We start from the raw sequence: 26,458 nt of genomic DNA on the forward strand, positions 1-26,458 counted from the left end.
CACAGTAACAGAAGAAGGAAGATGCTTTATAGTACCTACCGTTGAACCATCCAGATTGCTTTAAAAAGACCAAGAACTTTAAATCAGAGAAGTTCTCAAAACATTATGAACACAAAGTGAAACTGCTGCGGGACACACATACAACATTTGTTCTATAGTCTACTTCCCTCTTCTTTCTCGACCTCCTTATATATTTTGCTAAAGTTGTTACTTGCATCCAACAGGCTGTCAGCGGCAACAGTTTGTACCCGACCAGACAGTGACCTGTCATGATGGACACTATGATTGAGGCGTGTTTTCTAGCCAGTGACAATGAGTAATCCTCACTGCCTGGAACATTGGGTATCGTATCGAGTACAACACAGTTTCCCTAGCCACCACATGACCAAAGAGAAAGCTCCCTTAGCCTCACAGCAGTGGTCGCAGCAATTTGTCTAGCCACAATGTCCAGAGGCACTAGGTATAGCAATAAATTCAGTGCATCAGGTGGTGTCATCCTCAGTGCAGCAGTGATGCACAAACAAGCCATTCTTTGGATCCAGCTGAGTATTGAACAATAGATGGACTTTTGATGCGCCGTCCACATAACCACAACACCATATAGCATTTTAGATATTACAACTTCAGTTAACCTGCAACCAAATTTTGTTTAAGGCTATTTTGCAGGTCAATAGGGCAAGGGTTAACTCGAAGCTCCTTTCTTGCTAATAACACCTTTGAAGGCTATTCGGAGTAGGCTCAGAATGGACTCTAAAGACCCAACAGCCACGGTGGTGGCATCAGACCATAGCATGTTGTCTGCCCCTCCTAAAGGTGTGGGTAGTCGAGTGTAATGCTTCAAGTGCACAATCAGTTGTCAGACTAACAGATAAGGAAGAGACGAATAAAGCAGAGTGATGCGCAGTTCGTCGCCAGCCTTTAAGTAAGGGTGTCAATGAACGCTGCTGAGGGTCCACCCATACAAATAATGAGCTGCGAGTATAGAAGGGACATATTTTTGCTGCGCTTTGCGTCACTAAATTGTGTTGATACCGTCAAAAAGCTTGTCGGAAGTATCCACACTCCCTGGGAGGGCGCAAACCTCGATATGGTGAGAAAGATGGACATTTCCCAGCTCACAAAGGCCACAGTCTTCATCAAGGGAAGGTGCAGCAAATTCACGACAGAACGCACGAAGGAAGTCTTAAACAAGCAAAACCAAAAATTTGGTCGCCGAGAAGTGGGAGGTCTTCCATAGGGAGAAGAAGAGGGTACTATCCTTGTGGCGGGCATTGATCAAGTCTCCATACGGACAAAAATTGCGGCTCCTAGGAGCTCAAGAAGTCAAATCGGGCGATCGGTTTTTATGGGAGCTGTATCTAAATCCGAACCGATATGGCTCATTTGCCATCCTCAACGACCTATATAAATAAGAAGTAACTGTGCAATATGCCAAGCGGCTAGCTTTAGAGGTTCGACCGTCATTGTGATTTCCACAGACGGACGGACATGGCTAGATCAACTTAGAATGTCAAAACGATGAAGAATCTATGGGGTCGGAAATCAATATTTCGAGGAATTACGGAATGACTAGATTATTATATCCCCCATACTGTGGTGGTGGGTATACAAAGTATGGCAACTTGGGCCTAAATTAAAAAGCGACAAACTTGTGGCAACGTCAAAAAAAAGTCTAAAATTTTACACTTAATTGGCAACAAAGGCAACACTGCTGGATGTGTTACTCTTTGCCATGGTATCTACTATTACGAAAAGAACAAGCAGGCTGCCGCCCCAATCGGTCATGCGTTGACCAAATAAACAGCCTTCGCCTTATGATCGAGCAGCGCAACGAATATACTAACAACTACTACTAAATTTCCCATGACAATTCCACTGGTCTCCAACGAATATAACTCCCCTTAATATATTACATTTGTGGACTTTGAAAAGTCCAACCGAGGTCTCAGACAGGGAGACAGCCTATCGTATGATCTCTTTAATATCCTGCTGGAGAAGATTATATGAGATGCAGCTGTGAATAGGCAAAGCACACTATACTCACAAGAGAACATATGCTTCTCGCCTATGCCGCCGACATCGATATTACAGATCGGTCACCGGAATAAGCAACCACATGCCTTTGAAAGTAGGGATAATGAATCAAAAAAAAGTGGGTTTGGCAGTAAATGGAGATAAGACAAACTGGATGATATCAACTCCCACAAAGCCCCGTAAACCCAATCAGATAAATAAAACAGAGAATGTTGGGAACTATTGGGTTGCCCAAAAAGTAATTGCGGATTTTTTAAAAGAAAGTAAATGCATTTTTAATAAAACTTAGAATGAACTTTAATCAAATATACTTTTTTTACACTTTTTTCTTAAGCAAGCTAAAAGTAACAGCTGATAACTGACAGAAGAAAGAATGCAATTACAGAGTCACAAGCTATGAAAAAATTTGTCAACGCTGACTATATTAAAAATCCGCAATTACTTTTTGGGCAACCCAATACAACTTTGAGAAAGTCAGCAACATTTTATAAAGGGTGATTTTTTTGAGGTTAGGATTTTCATGCATTAGTATTTGACAGATCACGTGGGATTTCAGACATGGTGCCAAAGAGAAAGATGCTCAGTATGCTTTGACATTTCATCGTGAATAGACTTACTAACGAGCAACGCTTGCAAATCATTGAATTTTATTACCAAAATCAGTGTTCGGTTCGAAATGTGTTCATTCACCGTAACGTTGCGTCCAACAGCATCTTTGAAAAAATACGGTCCAATGATTCCACCAGCGTACAAACCACACCAAACAGTGCATTTTTCGGGATGCATGGGCAGTTCTTGAACGGCTTCTGGTTGCTCTTCACTCCAAATGCGGCAATTTTGCTTATTTACGTAGCCATTCAACCAGAAATGAGCCTCATCGCTGAACACATGAATGAACACATTTCGAACCGAACACTGATTTTGGTAATAAAATTCAATGATTTGCAAGCGTTGCTCGTTAGTAAGTCTATTCATGATGAAATGTCAAAGCATACTGAGCATCTTTCTCTTTGACACCATGTCTGAAATCCCACGTGATCTGTCAAATACTAATGCATGAAAATCCTAACCTCAAAAAAATCACCCTTTACCTCGGCATCGCCGTAACCGAAACAAACCATACACCAATAGATGCTCTCCGAACATGGCTACTTGCTCCGAAGCATGGGTTCTGAGGCATGGGTACTTGTGAAAGCAGATGAGGTAGTACTTGGAGTGTTTGAGAGAAAAATCCCTCGTAAATAAATATACCAGTTTGCGTTAATGCAGAATATAGCCGTCGTATGAATCATGAGCTGTATGAAGACGATAGCATATTTAAACGACCAAAAAAGAAAGCGCAAACGGGGAAGACCAAAACTCCGATACCCGGCATGGGACAACTATGAGCATAACACAGGCTGAAGCTTTGAGCTCCAATTTGTGTGGTGTTTTTCGTTATCACGAGAAGCTACCCAGATCGTCCACAGGTGGGGGATAATGGAATGCTCCATACGGAGTGGTTGCAACTGCAGTTGCGGGCAATCAGCGGTGAGAGGCCGGGTGGCACCGGCTCTTGCTTAAATACTGAGTGCCTATGATGCTCGATACGACAAGGCGAGTTATTGGCGCCTTTAAATAACCAACGGCCAACGGAACGAGCTTACTCGCCTATAAGAGCTTGACGAGGATCTCCACCTCCACGTGCAAATGTGGCTACAACAACAACAACAACGATGAAGTGACTAAATAAAATTGGATAAGAACGCAGAAGATCGAGGCGTTTGGCATCTATTCTACATTCGGCTAGAGGAATAAATTTTCTGACATTTCCATTTAAAATAATTAAGGACTTTAAAAAGGCATTTGACACGATCAAACTGTATAGAATATGGAGTGCTCTCGCGAACAAAGACATCCCAAACTAAATTATAGCACTAGAAAGAGCTCAATATGATAATTCAAAAATGCGTGTGTAGTACGGCGGAGCAATAAGTGAACCTTCGATACAATAAGCGGTGTAAAATAAGGCTGCCTGTTTTGTCCTTTACTTTTCATTACCACACTCGATGAAGTATTGTGGAATATCTCACTTGGAAATAAAGATATACAGTGGAGAATCGACAAACAGCTTGGGGACCTGGACTGCGCAGATGACCTTGCAATACTTGCAACAAACAAGGAAGACATGCAATGAAAATAGACTATCTAGCAACGAATGCATCCAAATACAGTTTACGCATTAAAAACAGACATTATTGTTAAAAAATACGATAATCCAAAACGTGGGTAAGTTTCAATAATGGTAAGTATTATCACAACGGTAAAAAAAAACTAGTAAAAAATGTGCTGGGGGTTTTCGCAAACAAATTCGGCCAGTATTTTTTGGTCTTTTCAGGATACTTTTATCTGCAAAATTCAAAAAGAATAGCTAAGATATCATTATTCGTTTTTTTTTTTTTGAATTTTTTAAATTTGAAAGCAGGTCTTGGTCAAAATAGCAAAAAAAAAAGTCGAATATCCCCAAAGCCAGTGGAGATAATGTAGACTTTAAGCGTACTTTTTTGTAGGGATTTTTGAGAACTATCCAGCAAAAATATTTGAAAATCGTACCAAAAATGTAGATTTGATAGCCCGAAATATTTTTCGAAATAGCGAGGTGACCAACTCTAGTGCCTACCAAAAGGCGACCAGACAACCTGGGGCCTTGAATCTCGCCAACACCCCAGCCCTAACCATTCCCTATTTCAAAGAGATATCTGTAGCCGTTCTCACACGGCACATTTTTTACTAGTTTATTTCGATTTTCTCCTACTGTGCGGCACTTTAGATGATGTAAAGTCTCGCATAAATAAAGTCAGAACAGCATTCTACAAATTGAAAAATATATGGAATTCCAACGCCCTTTCCCCAAACACAAAAATTCACATATACAACGCTGGAGTGAAAATCATTCTTCCCTTCGGTTCAGAAACATGGCTCGCAAAATCAGTCATTCAACTGAAATTTCATACTTTCAGCAACAAATGTTTGCGAAAATATACTAGAGACAAATGACAACGAGGAAATAAAGTTGGCTTGGCCACACACTACGAAAACCACACAGCGAGATATGTCATGCAACATTCAAATGGAATCTTCAGGATTTGCGAATACGAAGCAGACCAAGGTAATAATGGAGACGTAAAATGTTTAACGAAACCATTCAACGAACTCAGATACTTAGCAGCTGACATACAGGCATGGAAATTCTACTAACACAGCCTAGAAAGGACGAAAGACTTATAGGTGTATAGACCTTTGCTGCCGCATATGGGAACCACCATTGACTCTTGCCAGGGCGTCGGATTATATGGGAGTCCTACTCACGCTGTGAATATAATATATAGGGTGATTTTTTTGAGGTTAGGATTTTCATGCATTAGTATTTGACAGATCACGTGGGATTTCAGACATGGTGTCAAAGAGAAAGATGCTCAGTATGCTTTGACATTTCATCATGAATAGACTTACTAACGAGCAACGCTTGCAAATCATTGAATTTTATTACCAAAATCAGTGTTCGGTTCGAAATGTGTTCAAATTTTGACAAATTTTGTTCAGCGATGAGGCTCATTTCTGGTTGAATGGCTACGTAAATAAGCAAAATTGCCGCATTTGGAGTGAAGAGCAACCAGAAGCCGTTCAAGAACTGCCCATGCATCCCGAAAAATGCACTGTTTGGTGTGGTTTGTACGCTGGTGGAATCATTGGACCGTATTTTTTCAAAGATGCTGTTGGACGCAACGTTACGGTGAATGAACACATTTCGAACCGAACACTGATTTTGGTAATAAAATTCAATGATTTGCAAGCGTTGCTCGTTAGTAAGTCTAGAAAATTCACAAATACAACGCTGGAGTGAAAATCATTCTTCCCTTCGGTTCAGAAACATGACTCGCAAAATCAGTCATTCAACTGAAATTTCATACTTTCAGCAACAAATGTTTGCGAAAATATACTAAAGACAAATGACAACGAGGAAATAAAGTTGGCTTGGCCACACACTACGAAAACCACACAGCGAGATATGTCATGCAACATTCAAATGGAAATGAGCCTCATCGCTGAACAAAATTTGTCAAAATTTGAACACATTTCGAACCGAACACTGATTTTGGTAATAAAATTCAATGATTTGCAAGCGTTGCTCGTTAGTAAGTCTATTCATGATGAAATGTCAAAGCATACTGAGCATCTTTCTCTTTGACACCATGTCTGAAATCCCACGTGATCTGTCAAATACTAATGCATGAAAATCCTAACCTCAAAAAAATCACCCTTTAGTTGTTGTTGTAGCCACATGTTCATGTGGAGGTGGAGATCCTCGTCAAGCTCCTGTAGGTGAGCAAGCTCGTTTCGGTCTAGTGGACTGATCGAGTATTTGTGCAAGAACCGGTTCCGTTCGGCCTCTCACTGAGACTCTCCGCTCGATACCGTTGATTGTCCGCGACTGCCGTTGCAGCTACTCCGTATGGAGCATTCCACTATCCGCAACCTGTGGATGCGCCCAGTAGCTCGCAGATAAGCTTCTCGTGACAGCGCTGAACAGATTGAACCTCACTGCTCCAGCTTCACAGCTATCCCGTGCCGAGAAGGTGCGGTAGGTAGTCCGCCTCTTTCGGTAATAATGCCAGAAATATTCCATGAGGTCCAGGTGATTTAAATGGCTGGAAGATTTTGAGACTTCTTCTACCATAAAGTCCTTAATGATGAGCCCTCGATTATCTGCATTGTTCTTAAATTCTGTTTAATTTACTTGACTTTTGCAACAAAAATGAAACCTAAAACATAACTCATTCATAGATGACATGAAACTGTAAAATAGGGTATTTATAAAATTGAAACGATTTTCGGTTTTCATTTGACGAGCAAGGGCGAAATTATTGTAAGCCAATTTAATACGAAAAATACCAATCATTGATAAGTTAAAATGCATGATAAAAATACTTTGTGAAATTCGGCCAAGACCACAAAAAGACCACGTGTAGAGTAACAAGTTAACAACAAGCAGCAAAAGATAACATGCATTTGCGCTCATTGTGTACATTGTAGAAAAGCTACAAAAATTGAAAGTAAATTTTCCACGTTTATAAGAGGTGATTGTTTCCGCAAAAAAATAATAGACCCATTACAAATATTTCATTAAGGCAGGCAAAACGCTTTAAGCTCAACTGACAGAATTTGTGATAGCCACAATCATGGACAGAGTTTTAAATCGAATCAACACTACATCAACATCGAGATATATTCACATATAAACCCCATTTGCAATGGATGCCCATGATTCTTATGAAATTGACTATTCCAAATTCTTCCAACCTTTGGTGAAAATAACACTACAAATAAAAAACAAGTAAAACCGTGCTTAGTACGGCTGGACCAAATCTTGGGTACCCACCACCATGGATTCCGCTAAAAGTGTGCCCTTATTAACTGAATTTGTATTTGAATTATTTTGTGGCAATCAAATCGGAAATTGATTGAGGCTTCAATGGCCTCAAGAAGTCATATCGGGATATCGCTACTTAGCGGGGCCTATATCACCATATTGACCGATTCAGATAAAACTTACCACTGATGGTGTAAGTCATAAGATAAGATTTTGGGTCAAATTTCAACCAAATCAGGTGAAAATTTAGGCTTCTAGGGGCTCAAGAACTCAAAACCGGGGATCAGTTTACATGGGGGGCTATATCAGTTTATAGACCGACTAGGATCGTAATGAGCATGAATGTTGGAAGTAATTACACAAGTCTTTGTTCCAAATTTCAGCCAAATCACATGGAAATTGATACTTCTAAGGGCTCAAGTCATATCCGGTTATAGGATTCGGATCATATTTGGAATGGATCATGGACCGATTCGGATCATATTTGGCATGGATGTTTGGAGTCATACACAAGTCTTTGGGTGAAAATTGACTTTTACTTATTTGACTTCTATCGGGTGATCGGTTTATATGGGGGCTATATCTAAAATCGATAAGACCCATTTGCAATCCCCAACGACCTACATTGATAAGAAGATTTTACGACGACTATATATATATATATATATATATATATATATATATATATATATATATATATATATATGTATATATATATATATATATATATATATATATATATATATATATATATATATATATATATATAGTCGTAAAATTGAAACGCTGAGTTGGAAATTTTCACAGACTCGTTTTTCTTCTATATGCGGGTTAAGTTCTTGAATGGCCCCAATCGGTCTATATTTGGATATAGCTGCCATAGAGACCGAGCTGCCGATTTAGGGTCTTAAGCCCATAAAAGCCGCATTTATTATCCGATTTCGCTGAAATTTGAAATAGAAATTTGAAATAGAGTTTGGTGCGGTTTATGGTCTGGTGGCATCATTGGACAGTTCTTCTTCAAAGATGTTGCGAATCGTAACGTAACTGTGAATGGTGAGCGCTACCGTGAGATGATAGCCAACTATTTTTTGCCCAAAATGCAGGAGCATGATAAGTGGTTTCAACAAGACGGTACCACACGCCGCAGCACGCGTAACAATCGACTTATTGAGAGGCGAGTTGGTGAATATTTTATTTCACGTTCGGAACCGGTCAATTAATCACTAGATTGTGCAATTTAACGCCTTGAGACTATTTCTTGTGGGGCTATGTTAAAGCTCATATCTATACCGACAAGCCCGCTTCAATTGACGCATTGGAAGACAACATTGAACCATTTATTCGTGAGATACCGGCCGAAATGTTTGAAAGAGTATGCCAAAATTGGAGTAAGCGGATGAAATAATGAAATAATCTTCAAACATTAAATTATATGGACCGTACTATCGATTCAAATAAAGAGTTTGTGTTTTTTTTTTTTTTTGAAAAAGTTTCCCATAGCTCTTAAAAATCACCTTATATAACATTTGAACGGATAAGAATATCTACACGAATTTTGATATAGGGAATGTGAAGATGGTTTCTAATAAATATGCAAAATTTGGCGACCCTAGTAGGTCCAGGGGCTGACATGGCGCTTGAATGAAGATCACGTCAAGCATTTCATATTTTGAAGTGCCGCCAAATAGGCATTTATTGGCTGATCTTCATGATTCTTTTTGCAAAAGATAGAAAATGGTGAAATCCTACAAAGATCTGTAACGGTTTATGAGAAATTGGAGTTAAATTTTCAATTTTAAACTTCAGTCAAGGTATCATCGGTATTTTTATACCCACCACCGAAGGATGGGGGTATATTCATTTTATCATTTCGTTTGCAACACATCGAAACATCCATTTCCGACCCTATAAATTGTATTTATATCTTTGATCGCCGTAAAAATCTATGATGATTTAGCCATGTCCGTTCCACTTTAGGTTCTCATTTCTTTGAGAACCTGTCTGATTCAGCGGATGTGAACATTCGCAAGTTTTTGGGCTTTTTAAAGCGATCTGGATGGTTCAACGGTAGGAGCTATAAGACGTTTTCATCTAAGTGAGTCTGACGACAGACTTCCACTTAAACCTAACCTAGCCATGTCCGTCCGTCTGTCTGTTGAAATCATGGTACAGTCATCTCAAATAAAAAAAAATCCACTAAGTTTAAGGCGTAGCACTCATTCCAAAAAAATCATTCCATGGGCTTAACACTCATCATTTATCTAGTAAATAAATCAATTATATCATTTGGTTCAAGGGATATGAATTTTGCAACGAAAAAAACTCAAACCACGCCACAAAGCGCCGTTCGGAGGTCCCTTATCACTGAGCTTAAAACTTGAATCGGACAGCACTGATTGATAGGTGAGAAGTTTGCCCCTGTTCCTTAATGGAATGTTCGAGGTTAAATTTGCATGACACTGCAAATAAACATCGCACATAAATTAGAAGATTGATCTCTGAGGTATACAAACTTTCTATGCGAATAATTTAATCTCGAAATTAGTCTACATATATGACAGCTACATCCAAATATACTTCAACTTTGGCCATATCAGTACTTTAGCGACTTGACTTGTCTGTGGAACTCGGACTGAGGCCAGGAATTTTTCATTTGTTCCAGGACGATTAAGGTTGCTATGCGCCATGAAATTCTTTCAAAAAATCTCTTTGCAAACTTTACTTTAAGGCAAAGAGATTTACAATTTTGTTAGCCTTCTTACAAAAAGTTAACCCCTCCATTCCCATAAACATGAAACTTTTTAATAGTAGAGCAAAATACTGAATCATGCGAACACAAAAAAAAATCCCATACCATAGTCATAGTATTGCGCAAGTGTACACCCCACTGAATGCGTAGGGTCAAAATATCATTCTTGCACAAAAAAAAAACTAAAACTCATAATAGCGTAAATATGTCGTGTATTTTAGTTTTGCTAGTTTTCAGATTAAGACACATTAAAGCGATTAACAACCGAAACGAAAGACAAAATATCACATTCGAGTGTTGCATGGTGCCAAGTGTAAAAAAATGATGTTACAACAAAAATTGTAAAAAAAACATAACTGGCGTCCCAGAAAGTAGTCATGTCAACGAAATTGTTTTTGTGAGCTAACAACCTCAATGATAACCAAAAACAAAATAATAAAATGTCTTTGTCAACTGTATTCCAAGAGTAGAGTTCATTCTACCAAACAAAAGTTGTAAAGAGACCAAAGAAGCTTAAAACCATCCATGGTTAAACAGATATTCTAAGGTATCACAGAGCAGGCTTTTGATATAGTCTTTAGTTTTTATATGCGATAATTCTCTGTGAAAAATAAAGTTATAAATATATCTCCATTAAAAATATCGAAACCAAAAATGGTTTTGATATGAGTTTGCAAATATCACAAACAGAAAAACATCCCTTGACGTCAAATGTCTTAATTGAATTAGCAACTTCTATTAGTCACAAACATGAAAATCCCGGCACGGGATAACTATGAGCATCACACAGGCTGGTGTTCTCCGTTATCGCTAGAAGCTTAGCTGGCAGCTAGCAGACGCGGATAGTGGAATGCTCCATACGGAGTAGCTGCAACTGCAGTCGCGGTCACATATTGAAACGTCACATATTACAAGAACAATAGGGATTGGATAGACACCAATTTGGAAGTGAAATATTCTAAGATTTAAAATTGGAGGACATATGCGGTTGGGGCGTTGGGCCAGTAACCCGCCCCCGGAAAACTATGAGAACTACTATGAGAAACGAGGGAATAGTAAAATAATCGTTCTTCGAGATTTTAATGCGAAGAGAAGGAAAGAAGACATTTTTTGTCCAACAGTCGGAACGTTTAGCTTCCACGAGATAACATCCAGTAAAGGGTTGAGGCTAATAGATTTGGCGCGGCAAAAAACATGGTAGTTGCACCAGTAGCACCAGATTTCAATTTAAAAAAAAAATCACAAAGCCACAAGACTGTCACCCGATCAAAACACGAGGAACCAAATTGATCACGTTGTAATAGATGGGAGGCATTAATCCAGCGTCTTAGATGTAGCCTCCTCCAAGACACCCATGGTACGACCAAGAGTGTCGAGGTGCTACTGAAGCCAAGAATGCGGCATATAGAGCAACTCTGCAATCAGTAGCAGCGCTCCAGATGAAGGAGAGGTATCGGGAGAAAAGGAGAGAGGAGAAACGTCTATTCCGCAGAAAGAAAAAGGAAATGGAAAGGGCTGAGAGTGAGCGAATTGAGATGTACAGGAGTCAGGATGAAGTCCGGAAATTCTACCAAAGAATTAAACATCAAACCGATGGCTTTGGCGCAGGCACATCCTCCTGCAGAGACAAAGAAGGAAACCTGGAAACTGACACAGATAACATGCTGAGGATATGAAAACAACATCTTACCCAACTGCTAGTGTTCGACGTTAGCGACGAAGAGGATACCGCAGAGCCAATCAATGATGATGGTATAGAATGTTTACCTCTTAGTCAGAATGAGGTTCAGGTAGCAGTAACCCGACTAAAGAACAACAAGGCAGCAGGAGCCGACGGGTTACCCGCTGAACACGCTGATAAGGCGTATGCATCAGCTTTGCGCAATCTGGCTAGAAGAACGCATACTATATCCCGTACACAAGAAAGGAGACAAGACGGAATGTGCCAACTACAGAGGAATAAGTCCTCTCCCTATCGCATACAAAATACTCTCGAGCGTACTGCGTGAAAGATTAAAACCTAAAGTCAATGATATAATTGGGCCCTATATATGCGGCTTTGGACCTGCTAAATCCACCCTGGTCCAAAACCAACTTTTCTGCTATTTTAGCAGTAGTTCTGCTATTACAGCAGTAGTACTGCAATTTCAAAATAGCAGGCTTACTGCTGAAAAGTCTGTTGTTTGCTGAAAATGACTGCTGCTTACGAATGAAGGGGATGTTAGAAGAAAAAAATAGAACACATATGATGTGTGTCTCAGTGGTTGTTATTAATCACCACATAACTTTTTTCTTTAAATTTAGATACAAAAGGGCTATGTCAGTCATGCGCACATAAGTAGAACAATATCAAAAAATGCGAGCGAGCTCAGTCACATTTCGAAATGTAGACCAATGGATGGATCCGGTAGCTTCTTTACAGTAATATTCCACAAATTAAAATTATCTCTTCCAACAAAATTTCTAAAAAATGGCTAAAGTAATCAAAACGAGTAACAGGCAACCATGAAAAGTAGCATGTTATTTTGTTTTCAGCTGACTTGTGTACTAAAAACAGCAGATTTTGTTAGTTGAAATAACAGTAAGAAATGTTTGCTAATACAGCAGCTCTATATTTGCTGAAACAGCAGTAATGTCTGCTTTGCCATTTTCAGCAGAAAAAAACTGCTGTTTTAGCAAACATTTTTGCTGTTTTGAATGACAAATATGGTTGAGTGTAGTTTCAATATGTGTGCGCATGGTTTTATTTATGGTGATTTTTTAAGAGCTATAGGAATGCTTTTCAAAAAAACTCATCAAATTCAGAAAAATTCATGAAATCTTCATTTGAATCGATAGTACGGTCCATATAATTAAATGTTTAAATGCAAGTTGGCATACTCTTTCCAACATTTCGGCCGGTATCTCACGAATAAATGGTTCAATGTTGTCTTCCAATGCGTCAATTGAAGCGCGTTTGTCTGTTTAGACATGGGCTTTAACGTAGCCCCACAAAAAATAGTCTAATAGCGTTAAATCGCACGATCTAGGCGGTCAATTGACCATTTCCGAACGTGAAATAAAATGTTCACTGAACTCGCCTCCCAATAAGTTCGTTGTTACGCGTGCTGTGTGGCATGTGGTATCGTCTTGATGAAACCACATGCCATGCATGTAAAGCTCTTGCATATTGGGTCAAATAAGTTAGATATCATCTGACAATAGCGCTCACCATTCACAGTTACATTACGATTCGCATCATTTTTGAAGAAGTACAGTCCAATGATGCGACCAGCCCATAAACCGCACTAAACTGTGAGTTTTTCTGGATGCATTGGTAGCTTATGCAATACTTCTGGCTGATCTTCGCTTCAAAATTCTGCTTACTTACGTACTCATTGAGCCACAAATTAGTTTCTTCGCTCAATGGAAGAGGCGCGCGATGAACTTTCTTAACAGAGCACGCATTTTGATAATAAAATTCAATAACTCGCAAGCGTTGTTCGTTATTAAGACGATTCATGGTTAGATTAAAGACCAAGCTGAAGATTTTTTAAAAGTGAAACAAATCACGAAAAGTGCGTAAGCCGATAATATAAGATAATAAAAATATAATATCTAAAATATCACCCTTTAGCTTGTTGGGTCACAGATCAATATTTCGATGTGTTGCAAACGGAATGGCGAAATTACTATACACTTATCCTATGGTGGAGGGTAAAATAAGAGATATTTTCGTACCAAATTTTGTTATTATCGGTTAACAAATGACAAAATTATTGCAGTATTAGTTAAAATCGGACGAAAATATATATGGGGAAAAAAAAAGTTGAAGACGATCGGAAGAATATTGCCACCTGTACTTTGTACACAAATCAGCATGGACAGACGGACAAACAGAAAGTGCTTCTGAGTCTATCCAATGGACCTATCTCTCTTCTTTCTGCACTAAATTGTAATACCCTGTACCACAGTAGTGGGGTAGGAGTTGTTTTATTACTCATCTGTAAACCTTTACCAACTTATAACAAAATCGGTTCAGAATAAGGTGTAACTTTCATACATTGATATCGATCAACTTATACTTATAGGCTACGTGTAGGGCCTATCGGCATCGCCCAAATTAATTTTTGTTTTAATTTTTTAAGAAAATATTTTTGAATGCCCATTAAGTGAATTTTTATGGGAATAAGACCCTAAATTGGAAGATAGGTCTATATGACAGCTATATCTAAAGATAGTCTGCCCTGGACCATATGCTGGTCGGTTAGCGGGAGCCTCAATACAAGTCACTGTGTCAAACTCCATCGATATCGGGTAATAAATGCAGCTTTTATGGGCTTAACATCCTTATTCGGCAGATTTATCTATATGGCAGCTATATCTAAATATTGGCCGATCTGGACCATATTTAGGTGTAAAAACGGAAGACTTAAAATAACTCACTGTTTCAAGTTTCCGCGAAATCGGGCTATAAATGGAGCTTTCATGCGATCAAGACCCTTAATCGGCAGATCGCTCTATATGGCAGCATATCTGAATAGAGACCGATCTGAACCATATTTGAGTCGGATATCGGAAGGTTGTAATCGCCTCACTATTTCAAATTTCAAGGAAATCGGATAATAAACGCGGGTTTAATGGGCTTAAGACCCTAAATCGGCAGATCGATCCATATGGCAAATGCAAATTTTACCCATGAACATTTACATGGGCAAACTACTCACATATCAATGAGTACAGTCCGATTCAAGTGTTAAGCTCAATGAAGGGGCCTCCTTTTTATAGCCTAGTCCGAACGGCTTGCTGCAGTGCAACCTCCTTTGGAGAGAAGTTTTACATGGCATAATACCTCACAAATGTTGCCAGCTGAACATTTTTTCTGATGGTCTCGCTAGGATTCGAAGCAAGACGTTCAGCGTTATAGGCGGACATGCTAACCTCTACGCTACGGTGGCCTCCATGTCCTATATCTAAATACTGTCCGATCTGAACCATACTTGATTCGGATAAAGGGAGGCTTAAAACAACTCACTATTTAAAATTTTAGGGCAGATCGCTCTATATGGCAGCTATATCTGAATAAAGACCGATCTGAACCGTATTTGAGTGGGATATCGGGAGGTTGTAATCAACCACTATTTCAAATTTCAGCGAAATCGGGTAATAAATTCAGCTTAAATCGGCAGATTGGTTTATATGGCAGCTATATCCAAATATAGTTCGATTTGGCATTTTCAAGAACTTAACTAGCATATAGAAGAAATAAGAGTCTGTGGAAAATTTCTATACGTTGTAGGTGCGGAAATGAGTATATAAATGTGTTGCAAACGGAATGATAAAATGAATATACCCCCTATCCTATGGTGGTGGGTTTAAAAATACTACACTTTTATACAATACTAGCTGGCCCGGTGTGCTTTGCTACACCCATAAGTTTTTGCGATCCCATTTTCAAATTGTTCAAATTTGAAATTAATTTGTATTCGCATTTAACTCTCAAATACCTTTCGTTATAATTCCATACTTTTTCGTTTGGTATACATATTTTCTATTTGGGGCATAATCATCTTCGTTGGAAATATGTCCATTTGATGCATAATTTTGGGGTAGGGCGACCCGCCTGGAAATAGATCCCAGACCTTAGTATAAGTTTCGTATTTCACTTTCAGCTACCTTTCGTTTGAATGCCATATTGTCCTGATCGGTTCACTTTTGATTTTGGGCGTTATTTTTGGGGCGGTTTGGGGCCTGGGGCGGACACCTTGGTACTTGGACCCAATTCGTATTCATATTTAACTCCCAAATACTTTTCATTTGAGTTCCATATTGTCCCGATTGGTTCACTTTGATTTTGTGCGGTACATTTCTAGCGGTTTTGGGCCGTGGGCGGCAACCTTGGCGCTTGGACCTAATTTTAAATATCATATTCATACTCTTCTCCCAAATACCATTCATTGGAGTCCTTTATTGTTCCGATCGGTCCACTTTTTATTTTGGACAGTACACTTGGAGCGACGCCCTAGGTATTTGGATCCAATTTTTGACACCGATTGTCCCGATCTGTCCACTTTGATTTCTGACGGTACTTTTAGAGCGGTTTTGTGCTTGGGACGGTTCCCTAGATACTTGGACCTACTTTTAAATAACATATTCATACTCTACTCCCAAACACCTTTCATTTGAGTCGCATATTGTGCGTTCGGTTCACTTTTGATTCTGGGCGCTACTTTTGGAGCGGTTTTGGGCCTGGGCGGTCTCCTAGGTACTTGAACCCAGTTTGAAAGATCATATTCATACTCTACTCCCGAATACCTTTTATTTGAGTCCGATATTATCATGATCGTCTAATATGCCCACTTGGGACAGTTTTAGTTTTGGGGCGGCCCATTTGGTAATTACACTCAATTTTAATATTCGATAATCATATTCGAACTCTACTCTCGAAAACCTTTCATTTGAGTCCCATTTTGTCCCGGTCGGTCCATTTTGATTTTTGGCTGTACTTTTGGGGCGGTCTGGGCGAGGGATGGCTCCCTAGGTACTTGACCCCAATTTACAATATTATATTCATACTCTACACCCAAATACTTTCTATTTGAGTCTCATATTGTACCGACCGATCCACTTTTGATTTTGGGCACTACTTTTGGGGCGGTTGTGGGCTTGGAGCGGCCTACTAGGTACTTGGACCCAATTTTTAATACCATATTCGCATTTAACTCCCAAATACCTTTCATTTAAGTCCCAATCGATAAATATGTCCTGCTGGGGCTTTTGAGTGGGGTGGGGAGACCTCTCAGACATCAAGGAATACATTTTTATGTCAGACGTACAATCTACTTTCACCTATATTGCCCAAGGCGGTAAGTGTCCTATTGGGTGGTGTTTCGGTTTAGCAGATTTTGAGCCTATACGGAACAGACAAACAAAGCACAACAATTTCATGTTTATATAATAAATGCGGTATGTGCTCGTTGCAATGGCACATTGGTATGGTTGGAAAGTTGGTAGAGGCTCTGTAAATTTTCCTTTATGCTTGGTGAAAACGGCATTGGGATAATTTTTTCCTAACTCTAGGTCAGTTTTTAAAGTCAGCTTCAATTTTGGGTATTTTTTTCTCCTTCGGCGTAAATAGGTTCATGCGTGTAGACATGTTTTTTTGCATATAAAAATTTGCTGAATATTTTCATAAATTTTCGATTTCACTTACCTCTTTTCGGTGAAGTACGTTCTTCCCGATTCAAGCCTCCGTTGTTTGCCTTATTCTCCTGCATCTGCTGGAACATATTCGCTCTGGCCTTTACACTATTCGTACGCACAATGCCACTGCCCGAGGACGATCCGGTCGTTGAGGTATTACCAGCATTGGAAGGAGTCTTAGGCTCCTGATTCATATCAACATCCTGCTCTAGACCGGACATTTCGAATATGTTGCTGTCGCACGATAAGCCCGAATCACCGCCGGTAAATGATTGCGTTAAATCCGAATTGATGGTCGAGGATTCGTTGAGCTGAAGCGTTGAGGAACGATTGGGTGTTTTGCGTATGGGACAAGCCTTGAAGGATGACGATGAGAGCGTGGGCTGCAAGGGTTGGGTATAGGAGCGTGTTAGGGCAAATGCAGAGGGTGCTGCGTTGGGCGATTGATTGCCGTGTGCGGTGATGTTGATGAAACCAAGACCTTCCAAAGACTTGGCCGGCTTGAAAGCAGAACCGGCAGGTGACGTATACAGAGTAGAAGAGTCGTTGCTTTTGAAGCTACAATTGGAACAAGAACAAGTTGGGGGTTTTTGTTTTTGGTTGGTTATAATTTCTTTATGTTTGATGTAAACAAGATTTTGGTTTAATATGCTAACGGTTGGCTCATTTAAAACTCAAACTCTTTGAGGCGAACACACTTTATAGGCATTAAGTAGTTTTTTTTTTTTATTATTTAGAACACTTTTTATTCTTAGCCCACTATACTATGTGCTTAAAAACTGATTTTCTGCATAAACTTTGAGAAACAAACAAAAAATTATAATAATAAACAAAAAATTACTACACTCTTAAACGATGTGCGGTATGTGCTCATTTCAATGGCACTTTGGCATGGTTGGGAAATGGGTAGAGGGGAGGTGGGACACTCTGGAAATTTTCCTTCTTTATATTTTTTGCACTTGCTTCGCAATGCAATTTCGGCATTGAATTTTCTCATAGCAATTTTGGGCTATTTTTAGATTTTCTCTTTATTATTGAAATATTTTCTATTTCATTTCACTTCAAAAAGGCCATCACTTTTCCTACTCAAGATTTTCTTTTTTTTTAACTTGCCAAAACGAAGAGCTATTTCTTTTGGCCTGACTTGACTAGACAAACACTTATTTTGTATTAAATATGGGGGGGATTAATTTTTATTTTTGTATTGAATTTGAATTCAAATCAGATTTTGAATTTTTATGCAAACCGCTCGTAAATCGACGCTATCATAACCCGTTCGCTTCGCAACCACTTTTGTGGTGATCGTTAGAAGAGCGCAATCCACTCCACGTTTTCAAACCAAAACAACGTAGCAGCAGAGAGGGCAAAATGCTAGCGAGGAGCGATTGAGAAACCACTGAGATAGCGAATTGGACATGGGATATTGAGAATTGATAACATATACAAGAAATAGATTTTTTGTAATTTTTTATTATTATTATTTATTTCATTTTTATAGAGCACATATATTGATAAACAAAACTTTATCAATCGCTCATTCCCACAAAATAATATTTACACAGCACTTTATCAACCGAAATGCCTTCTCTTCTGAATATCACTTTTACCACTTCTTTTTCAATTCAATCGAGCCGTTTGCGTTTTTGGTTAAAATTCACAGCGTAATCTAAATTTATTTTTGTTATATACAAAAACCCAAAAACAACAAAAGCCAAAGACCACGGCGGCACAGAAGAAGAAGGCCAAAAACAATTGGGAAATTTGTCAAGAAAAACAAAAACACGCATTTCCTACCGAATCGGGCACTTTAATCATTTAGAATACGAAAACGACGCGTGAAAATCCAAATGACGATCGTTAAGCAACTGAAAATGCGAAAATGGTTTTCCACCGAAACAACTACCAAGAGGGAGGATTTCTTGCTAGCTCGCCGATATTATTTCCGAATACTCAAAAACAAAAATATTTTCATTCAGCACAGCAATAGTGGCATTACGGCACAGAGAGACAGACAGAGTGGATGGCCAAGAATGTGGGAGCGAGGAAAACGCTGAACGTCACTTTTATATGGCACAAGAGAGAGTTGGATGAAGAAAAGCTGCGCGCGCTTTTTGGGTAGGGCTGCCAAATTTGACGTGATTTCTTATTTCTTTCTTCCAAAAATCGCGTACTTAAATTGTTTTCTGATAATGGTGTCTACATTTGTCTATAAATATCTTAATTGTCCAAAGTTGTTTTGAGCAAAATCATTTGATGTTCAAAATATCATAGTAGCATCGATAAACGAAAGAATGTCGAATGACAGATTGAGTTTCTCACTAAATATATACGCTTTATATAATAAACACGTAAGAGCGTGCTATGTTGGGCTGGGCCGAATCCTATATATACCCTCCACCATGGATCGCATTTAACGAGTTCTTTGCGCTTTATCTCATTTCAGGCAAACAAAGAATAATGAATAAGAACTGTTATACTATTGGAGCTACATCTAGTTATAGTCCGCTTCTGGCCATGAATGAATTGAATGCTGAACATTGTAGAAGTCATTGTGCAATATTTCAATCCATTCGGATAAGAACTGCGTCGGTTTAAATGGGAACTGTATCAAGCTATAGATCCATTCAGATCATATTGAACACGTACGTTGAAGGTCATGGGAGAAGCCGTTGTACAAAATTTCTGCCAAATCGGATTAGAATTGAGCCATCTAGAGGCGATCCCAGATCGGATTATATGGCAGTTATATTAGGTTATGTACCGATTTGTGCCATACTTAACTCAGTTGTTGGAAGCCATAACAAAAAACCTCATGCAAATTTTCAGCCAAATCGGATGAAAACTGCGCCCTCTAGCGGCTCAAGAAGTCAAGACCCAAGATCGGTTTATATGGCAGCTATATCAGGTAATGAACCGATTTCAACCATACCTAGCACAGCTGTTGGAAGTGATACCAAAATACCACGTGCAAAATTTCAGTCAAATCTGATGAGAATTGCGCCCTCTAAGGATTCAAGAAGTTAAGACCCAAGATCGGTTTATATGGCAGCTATATCAAAACATGGATCGATTTGGCCCATTTACAATCCTAACTGACCTACTCTAATAAAAAGTATTTGTGCAAAATTTTAAGCGCCCAGCTTTCCTCCTTCGGAAGTAAGGGAGCTGTCGACAGTGAGACGGACGGACGGACATGGCTAGATCGACTTGAAATGTCATGACGATCAAGATTATATGTCCTTTATGGGGTCTTAGACGCATATTCCGAGAAGTTACAAACAAAATGACGAAATAAGTATGCTCACATCCTGTGGTGGGGGATATAAAAAGAACTTTTACCATGACTCAGATGCACTTTTGTACCCACCACCATAGGATGGGGGTATACTAATCTACTCATTCCGTTTGTAACACCTCGAAACATTCGTCTAAGACCCCATAATGTATATATATTCTGGATATTCTCGACATTCTGATTCGATCTAGCCATGTCCGTCCGTCCGTCTGTCTAAATCACGATAGCGGTCGAAGGCGTAAAGCTAGCCGCTTGAAATTTTGCACATAAACTTCTTATTGATGTAGGTCGTTAAGGATTCCAAATGGGCCACATCGGTTCAGATTTGGATATAGCTCCCATATAAACCGACCTCCCGATTTAACTTCTTGAGCCCTTGGAAGCCGCAATTTTTGTCCGATTTGGCTGAAATATTGCACATATGTGGTGTTCTGTTATAACTCCTAACAACTGTGCCAAGTACGGTGCAAATCGGTTTTTAAATTGATGTAGCTCCCATATAAACCGATCTCCAGATTGGACTTCTTGAGCCCCTGAAAGCAACAATTTGCATCATTTTTTGGCTGAAATTTTGCATGTAGTGTTTTGTTATTACTTCGAACAACTGTGCCAAGTACGGCGAAAATCGGTCAAGAACCTGATATAGCACCCATATAAACCGATCTAGCGAGTTGACTTTTTGAGCCCTAACAAGCCGCAATTTTTGTCCTATTTGGCTGAAATATTGCACATATGTGGTGTTCCGTTATGACTTCCAACAACTGTGCCAAGTACGGTCCAAATCGGTCTATAACCTGGTACAGCTCCCATATAAACCGTACTCTTGATTATCTATGTTCGGTTCCTAGAAACTTTAATTTTTGATAAAATTATGCCTCTCAACTATTGGGTTGCCCAAACAGTAATTACGGATTTTTCATATAGTTGACAAATTTTTTCAGAGCTTGTGACTCTGTAATTGCATTCTTTCTTCTGTCAGATATCAGCTGTTACTTTTAGCTTGTTTTAGAAAAAAAGTGTAAAAAAAAGTATATTTGATTAATGTTCATTCTAAGTTTTATTAAAAATGCATTTACTTTCTTTTAAAAAATCCGCAATTACTTTTTGGGCAACCCAATAATTTTATTTTGTATAAATTTTTAGCAGAATCCATGGTGGTGGGTGGGCCAAGATTCGGCCGGGCTTTTACTTGTTTGTACGCTTTTACTTGTTTGTACGCTTTTACATGTTTGTACTGATCATAGTACATACATAGGTCGCTGTGCAAAATTGGTAGCTTGGATAAAGCTACTGGTTCGAACTATATTGATTTCGTCATACGAATGGTTGGACGGACATGACTTAGACATTGAATGCCAGTGATAATTATTGAAATTTTGAAGTGGGACAAAAAGAACAAGGACATTAATACACCTCCAACCATGGGCTTAGGTTGAATGGGTAGACCGTCACATAGTGGGAGAAAACCGAAAAAAATCTAGTAAAAAATATGCCGTGAGAGATCGGATAGAGAAATTTAAAATTTAAAAATGGTGAGAGATGAGGTGTTAGCGAGATTGTGTGCAAAATTGCAAGGCCCTAGGTTGTCCGGGCGAAAAATAATTCGGGCTGTCAAAGCTTCAGTTATAATACCCTGTGCCACAGTAGTGGTGTTGGGTATAAAAATATTACAAAAACCCCAAATGACTCGATCGTTTTAAACAAGTAAAAACGTGCTAAATTCGGTCAGGCCGATTGGTGTGCCATTAACTTATACCCTCCTTCATGCATCGCATTTGTCAAGTTCTTTGAATGACTTTTTCAATATACATATGAGCTATATCAAGTTATTGAACGATATGAACCGTACTTGTCACGACAGTTAGAAGTCATAGCAACACACCACCTCCAAAATTTCATGGTTTCAAAATTGGCATTTTTTAGTAAATTTGCTGAGAAGGCTACAAATATTGTTAGGTGCAAAAAAAATTTTTGCATAGGTTTAGGGGACACATGAGGAAAAAAACCTGTGCTCAATTGTGGGATCTGGGCTTTGAACTCGAAGGGTTTTTCCAATTTTTTTAAATAAGAAATTTTTTATTTGGAAGTACTTATCACTAAAAAAGTCTCTTACAAACAAAAAAGGAAAAATTAAGGTATTTAAGTAATTTTTTTCAATAACGAATCCTATGAAAATTCTCACGAAATTTTTCTCAAGGGGTTCTCTTACAAGTCTCGACATTGGTCAATTTCATAGAAATCGGGTCAGACTTAGATATAGCTCCCCCATATATGTTCGTCCGATTTGGACTTAAAGTACAATTACATTGTCATTTGTAAACCGATTATCACTAAATTTTGCACTGGGGATTTTATTATTAGTCTCGATATTCCTGGTGAATTTCAAAGAAATCGGATCAGATTTAGAAATAGCTCCCATATAATTATTCGTCCGATTAGGACTAGTATTGCAATAATTTGGTCATTTGTTTACCGACTTACACAAAAATTGACACAAAGGATTCCCTTATGACTCCCGGTAATGCTATTGAATTTAATAGAAATCGGTTCAGATTTAGATATAGCTCCCATATATATTTTCGTCCAATTTTGAATGAAATTCAGTAACTTAGTAATTTGTTAACCGATCTTCACAAAATTTGGAACGGAGGTTTCTCTTATAACTTCTCTGATGACCGCTGAATTTCATAGAAATTTACTCAGTTTTAGATAAAGTTCCCGTATACATGCATCTCCCGATTTTCACTTTTAAGGCCTTTGCAAACCCATTTATCAATCGATTTGCATGTCCAATGTGTTGTAGGGTATCAAAATGTTGGCTTCGCCCGACTTCAGCCCGTCCTTGCTTGTTTAATCTATGCTTGCTATGTGTTTAGTGTATTTTTTATCTACTTTCGAAATCATATCACAAAGGGTTCATCTGGACACAAAATTTTCCTAGATCCACAGGTTTATCCTATGCCAACCCAAATTGGAGGATTTTTGAACGAGGACGCTACAAAAGTAGACCGATAGGGACATATTTGTTGCATTCTTTTGTCATTTCTCTGCAGTAAGATTTGCCATTTCATGATACAAAGATATAAGAGTCAACAACGAGTCGAAATTATTAAAATTTACTACCGAAATTCGGAGTCAGTGGCCTCAACGTTAAGAGCGCTACGTCCAATTGCGATGCGACTCATTTTTGATTGAATGGCTTCGTCCATAAGACAAATATGCGTTATTGGTCAGACAGCAATACACACGTACTCCACGAGTCATCACTGTATCCCATTTATAGGCCGGCGGCTTCATTGGGCCGTACATCTTCCTTGATGATCAAGATCGGCATGTTACTGTGAATGGGAATCGCTACCGCTCAATGATAACAGAATTTTTTTGGGACCAATTGGATGATATGGACTTGGAGGATTTATTGTTCCAAAAGGATGTCACCACAAGCCACACCGCGAATGTCACAATCAATTTATTGGAAACCAAGTTTAAAGAAGTCGAAGTCGAAGTGGTCCAGTCGATTGGCCGTTAGACTATTTCCTGTGGGGCTACATCAAAACGGTCTTTGCCAACAAGCCAGCGACGGTTGATTAACTTCGTACAAATATCGAACGCGAAATTGCAGCAGTATCGGCGGATTTATGCTTGAAACCTGTCGAAAATTACAATAGGTTCAGCGTCTGGATTTCTACAAGCGTGCCCGTGGTAGCCACTTGTCTTACGCAAGTGTTCTTCGACGCTCGAACCTTGGCTACCGTGCGGGAGTTTTCCCGGCGCGTTGGTAGGTTCCGAACGTTTAACCAATACCCAAGAAGGGTGAGGCAAACAACCCTACGAATTATCGGCCAATTGCGAAACGCTCCGCTCTCTCCAAGGTCATGGAGATCATGGTTAATCACCATCTTGTGTGGTATTTAGAGTCTAATGGCCTTCTTAGCGACCAACAGTAGAGGTTCCGCAGAAACCTCTCTACGGGCCACCTCATGGCAATTCTGTCGGAAGGTTGGTGTAGCTCAATCCACCAGTTTGGTAAGTGTAAGGTTGTGGCTCTGGATATTTCCAAGGCATTTAATAGGGCCTGACACGGTTCACTACTATCAAAGCTTGTCGCATTTGGTGTCGGTAATGGCTTCGTTCGATTTATTTCGAGCTTTCTCAGAGATCGCACTATTCGAGTCGTTGTAGATGGGTTCTCATCCAATGAGCACAAATTGACCGCAGGTATACCCCAGGGCTCTGTTCTTTCTCATTTGCGGATGACAGTAATCTCTGTCATTCGTACTCATTCGACCATAGGCCGAGTCTTCGAGAGATTGAGGACAAGAGGCGGGTTATACACTCTGCCAGGATTTGCTGGCCATATCTGAGTGGGGTCGAATGAATCGAGTAGATTTTAATGCACGGAAAACTCAGTGCTGTTTGTTGTCACACAAACGATTCGCTGACCCATTACTATCATCTTTGTCTATCAACGGTGTAGATGTTGAGCAATCAGAAGCTCTTGATGATCTGGGCATGACATATAAAGTGATGTCCATTGGGCTAAACATGTATTTGAAGTGTCTAAAGAAGAAGCATTAGGCTTCCTTAAACGGTGTAAGAATTACTTCACTCCGTCTAATCTTCTTAACATCTACACCACTTTTATAAGGCCGAAAATCGAGTACAACTCACATGTATGGGGAAGAGCTTCAAAATCATCCCTGGAGCTACTGGACCGTGTACAGAGGAGAGCGATGGCGTTGATTGGGGATAGTGGGGTATCCAACTATATTGCCTCCCTTCATCATCGTCGCAATGTGGGTTGTTTGGCGCTGTTCTATCGGTACTTTCATGGTGTGTGTTCCTCTGATATTCGTCTTCTTATTCCTGATGTAAGGATGTATGTCAGGGATACTAGACATTCCAGCATCTCACAACCATTTGTAATTAATTGGCCAGCGGACCGCACAATGAACCGTTCGTATGTGGAATCGACTTCCGGCTAATGTTTTTCCCACCCACTTTGACATCCAAATATCAATAAGCACTTCATCCTTTTCCCCCTCCAATTCCTAATTTCCTCTTGCCAACGCAATGCACTGCATTCATAGGGGACATGCCCTGCGTGTTGGCTGACAGAAAAAAAAGCCGAACAGAATCCTCTGCTAATAACCGCCACTTTTGACATTTCTCGACTACAACGATATTTTCCCCCAAAACTTTACCTGGCATCCCTGCCTTCTGGTGATATTTTGGTTTGGGATTTTCCTCCATCTCTATCTCTCTTTCTCTCTCTCGCTCTCTTTTATTTGAGCTCTCAGCTTTCATAGTTTTGTTTACGGACTTTTTAGGTTATTTCAATGGCTCTTCTGCAACTTTTATTTCATATTCTCACTCAATCTCATGCGGCTTTTATTTATTTCTGTGTGTGTGTGTTTTTTTTTGTTGATTCATTTATTTTGTGCTCTTTAATATGTGTTTTTGTTTTGGCCATTTCTTCAAAAAAAAAGCCAAATTGCTTTGTTAGTTTGTTTGGAAAATAAAATATATTTTAAACACAAAGATTGATTATGACGGCCGTTCTGTGATGTCACGTTTAAATATTGAAGGTAACAAAGAAAGAGGCCAGCACGACATCGTTGGCAGCAATGGATGTATGGATGATTGTGTGGAAACACATTTCAATGAAATTGCCAACATCCATTGGCGGAATCGAGTATATTGCATGGGCAAAAGCGGAACAATATGGAATTTGAAAAGGAACCGCATGTTTTGTTATCAGAATTTATTATTTTGAAAGGCTAAC

The 26,458-nt window shown here is 39.2% G+C and overlaps 1 protein-coding gene across 15 annotated transcripts in view; it reads right to left on the reverse strand.

Annotated features, from left to right (window-relative positions):
- The window catches only part of LOC106082465 (supervillin), a 927,162-nt gene that overhangs the window by 349,219 nt on the left and 551,485 nt on the right, over positions 1-26,458 (reverse strand). For all 15 annotated transcript variants that reach the window (XM_059360289.1, XM_059360288.1, XM_059360287.1 and 12 more), the window contains one exon: positions 17,389-17,936. In XM_059360289.1, coding sequence (XP_059216272.1) covers positions 17,389-17,936 — 548 coding nt within the window. The remainder of the gene's footprint in view (positions 1-17,388; positions 17,937-26,458) is intronic.

The sequence above is a fragment of the Stomoxys calcitrans genome, chromosome 1 (assembly GCF_963082655.1).
Source record: "Stomoxys calcitrans chromosome 1, idStoCalc2.1, whole genome shotgun sequence".
Classification (NCBI taxonomy): Eukaryota; Metazoa; Arthropoda; class Insecta; order Diptera; family Muscidae; genus Stomoxys; species Stomoxys calcitrans.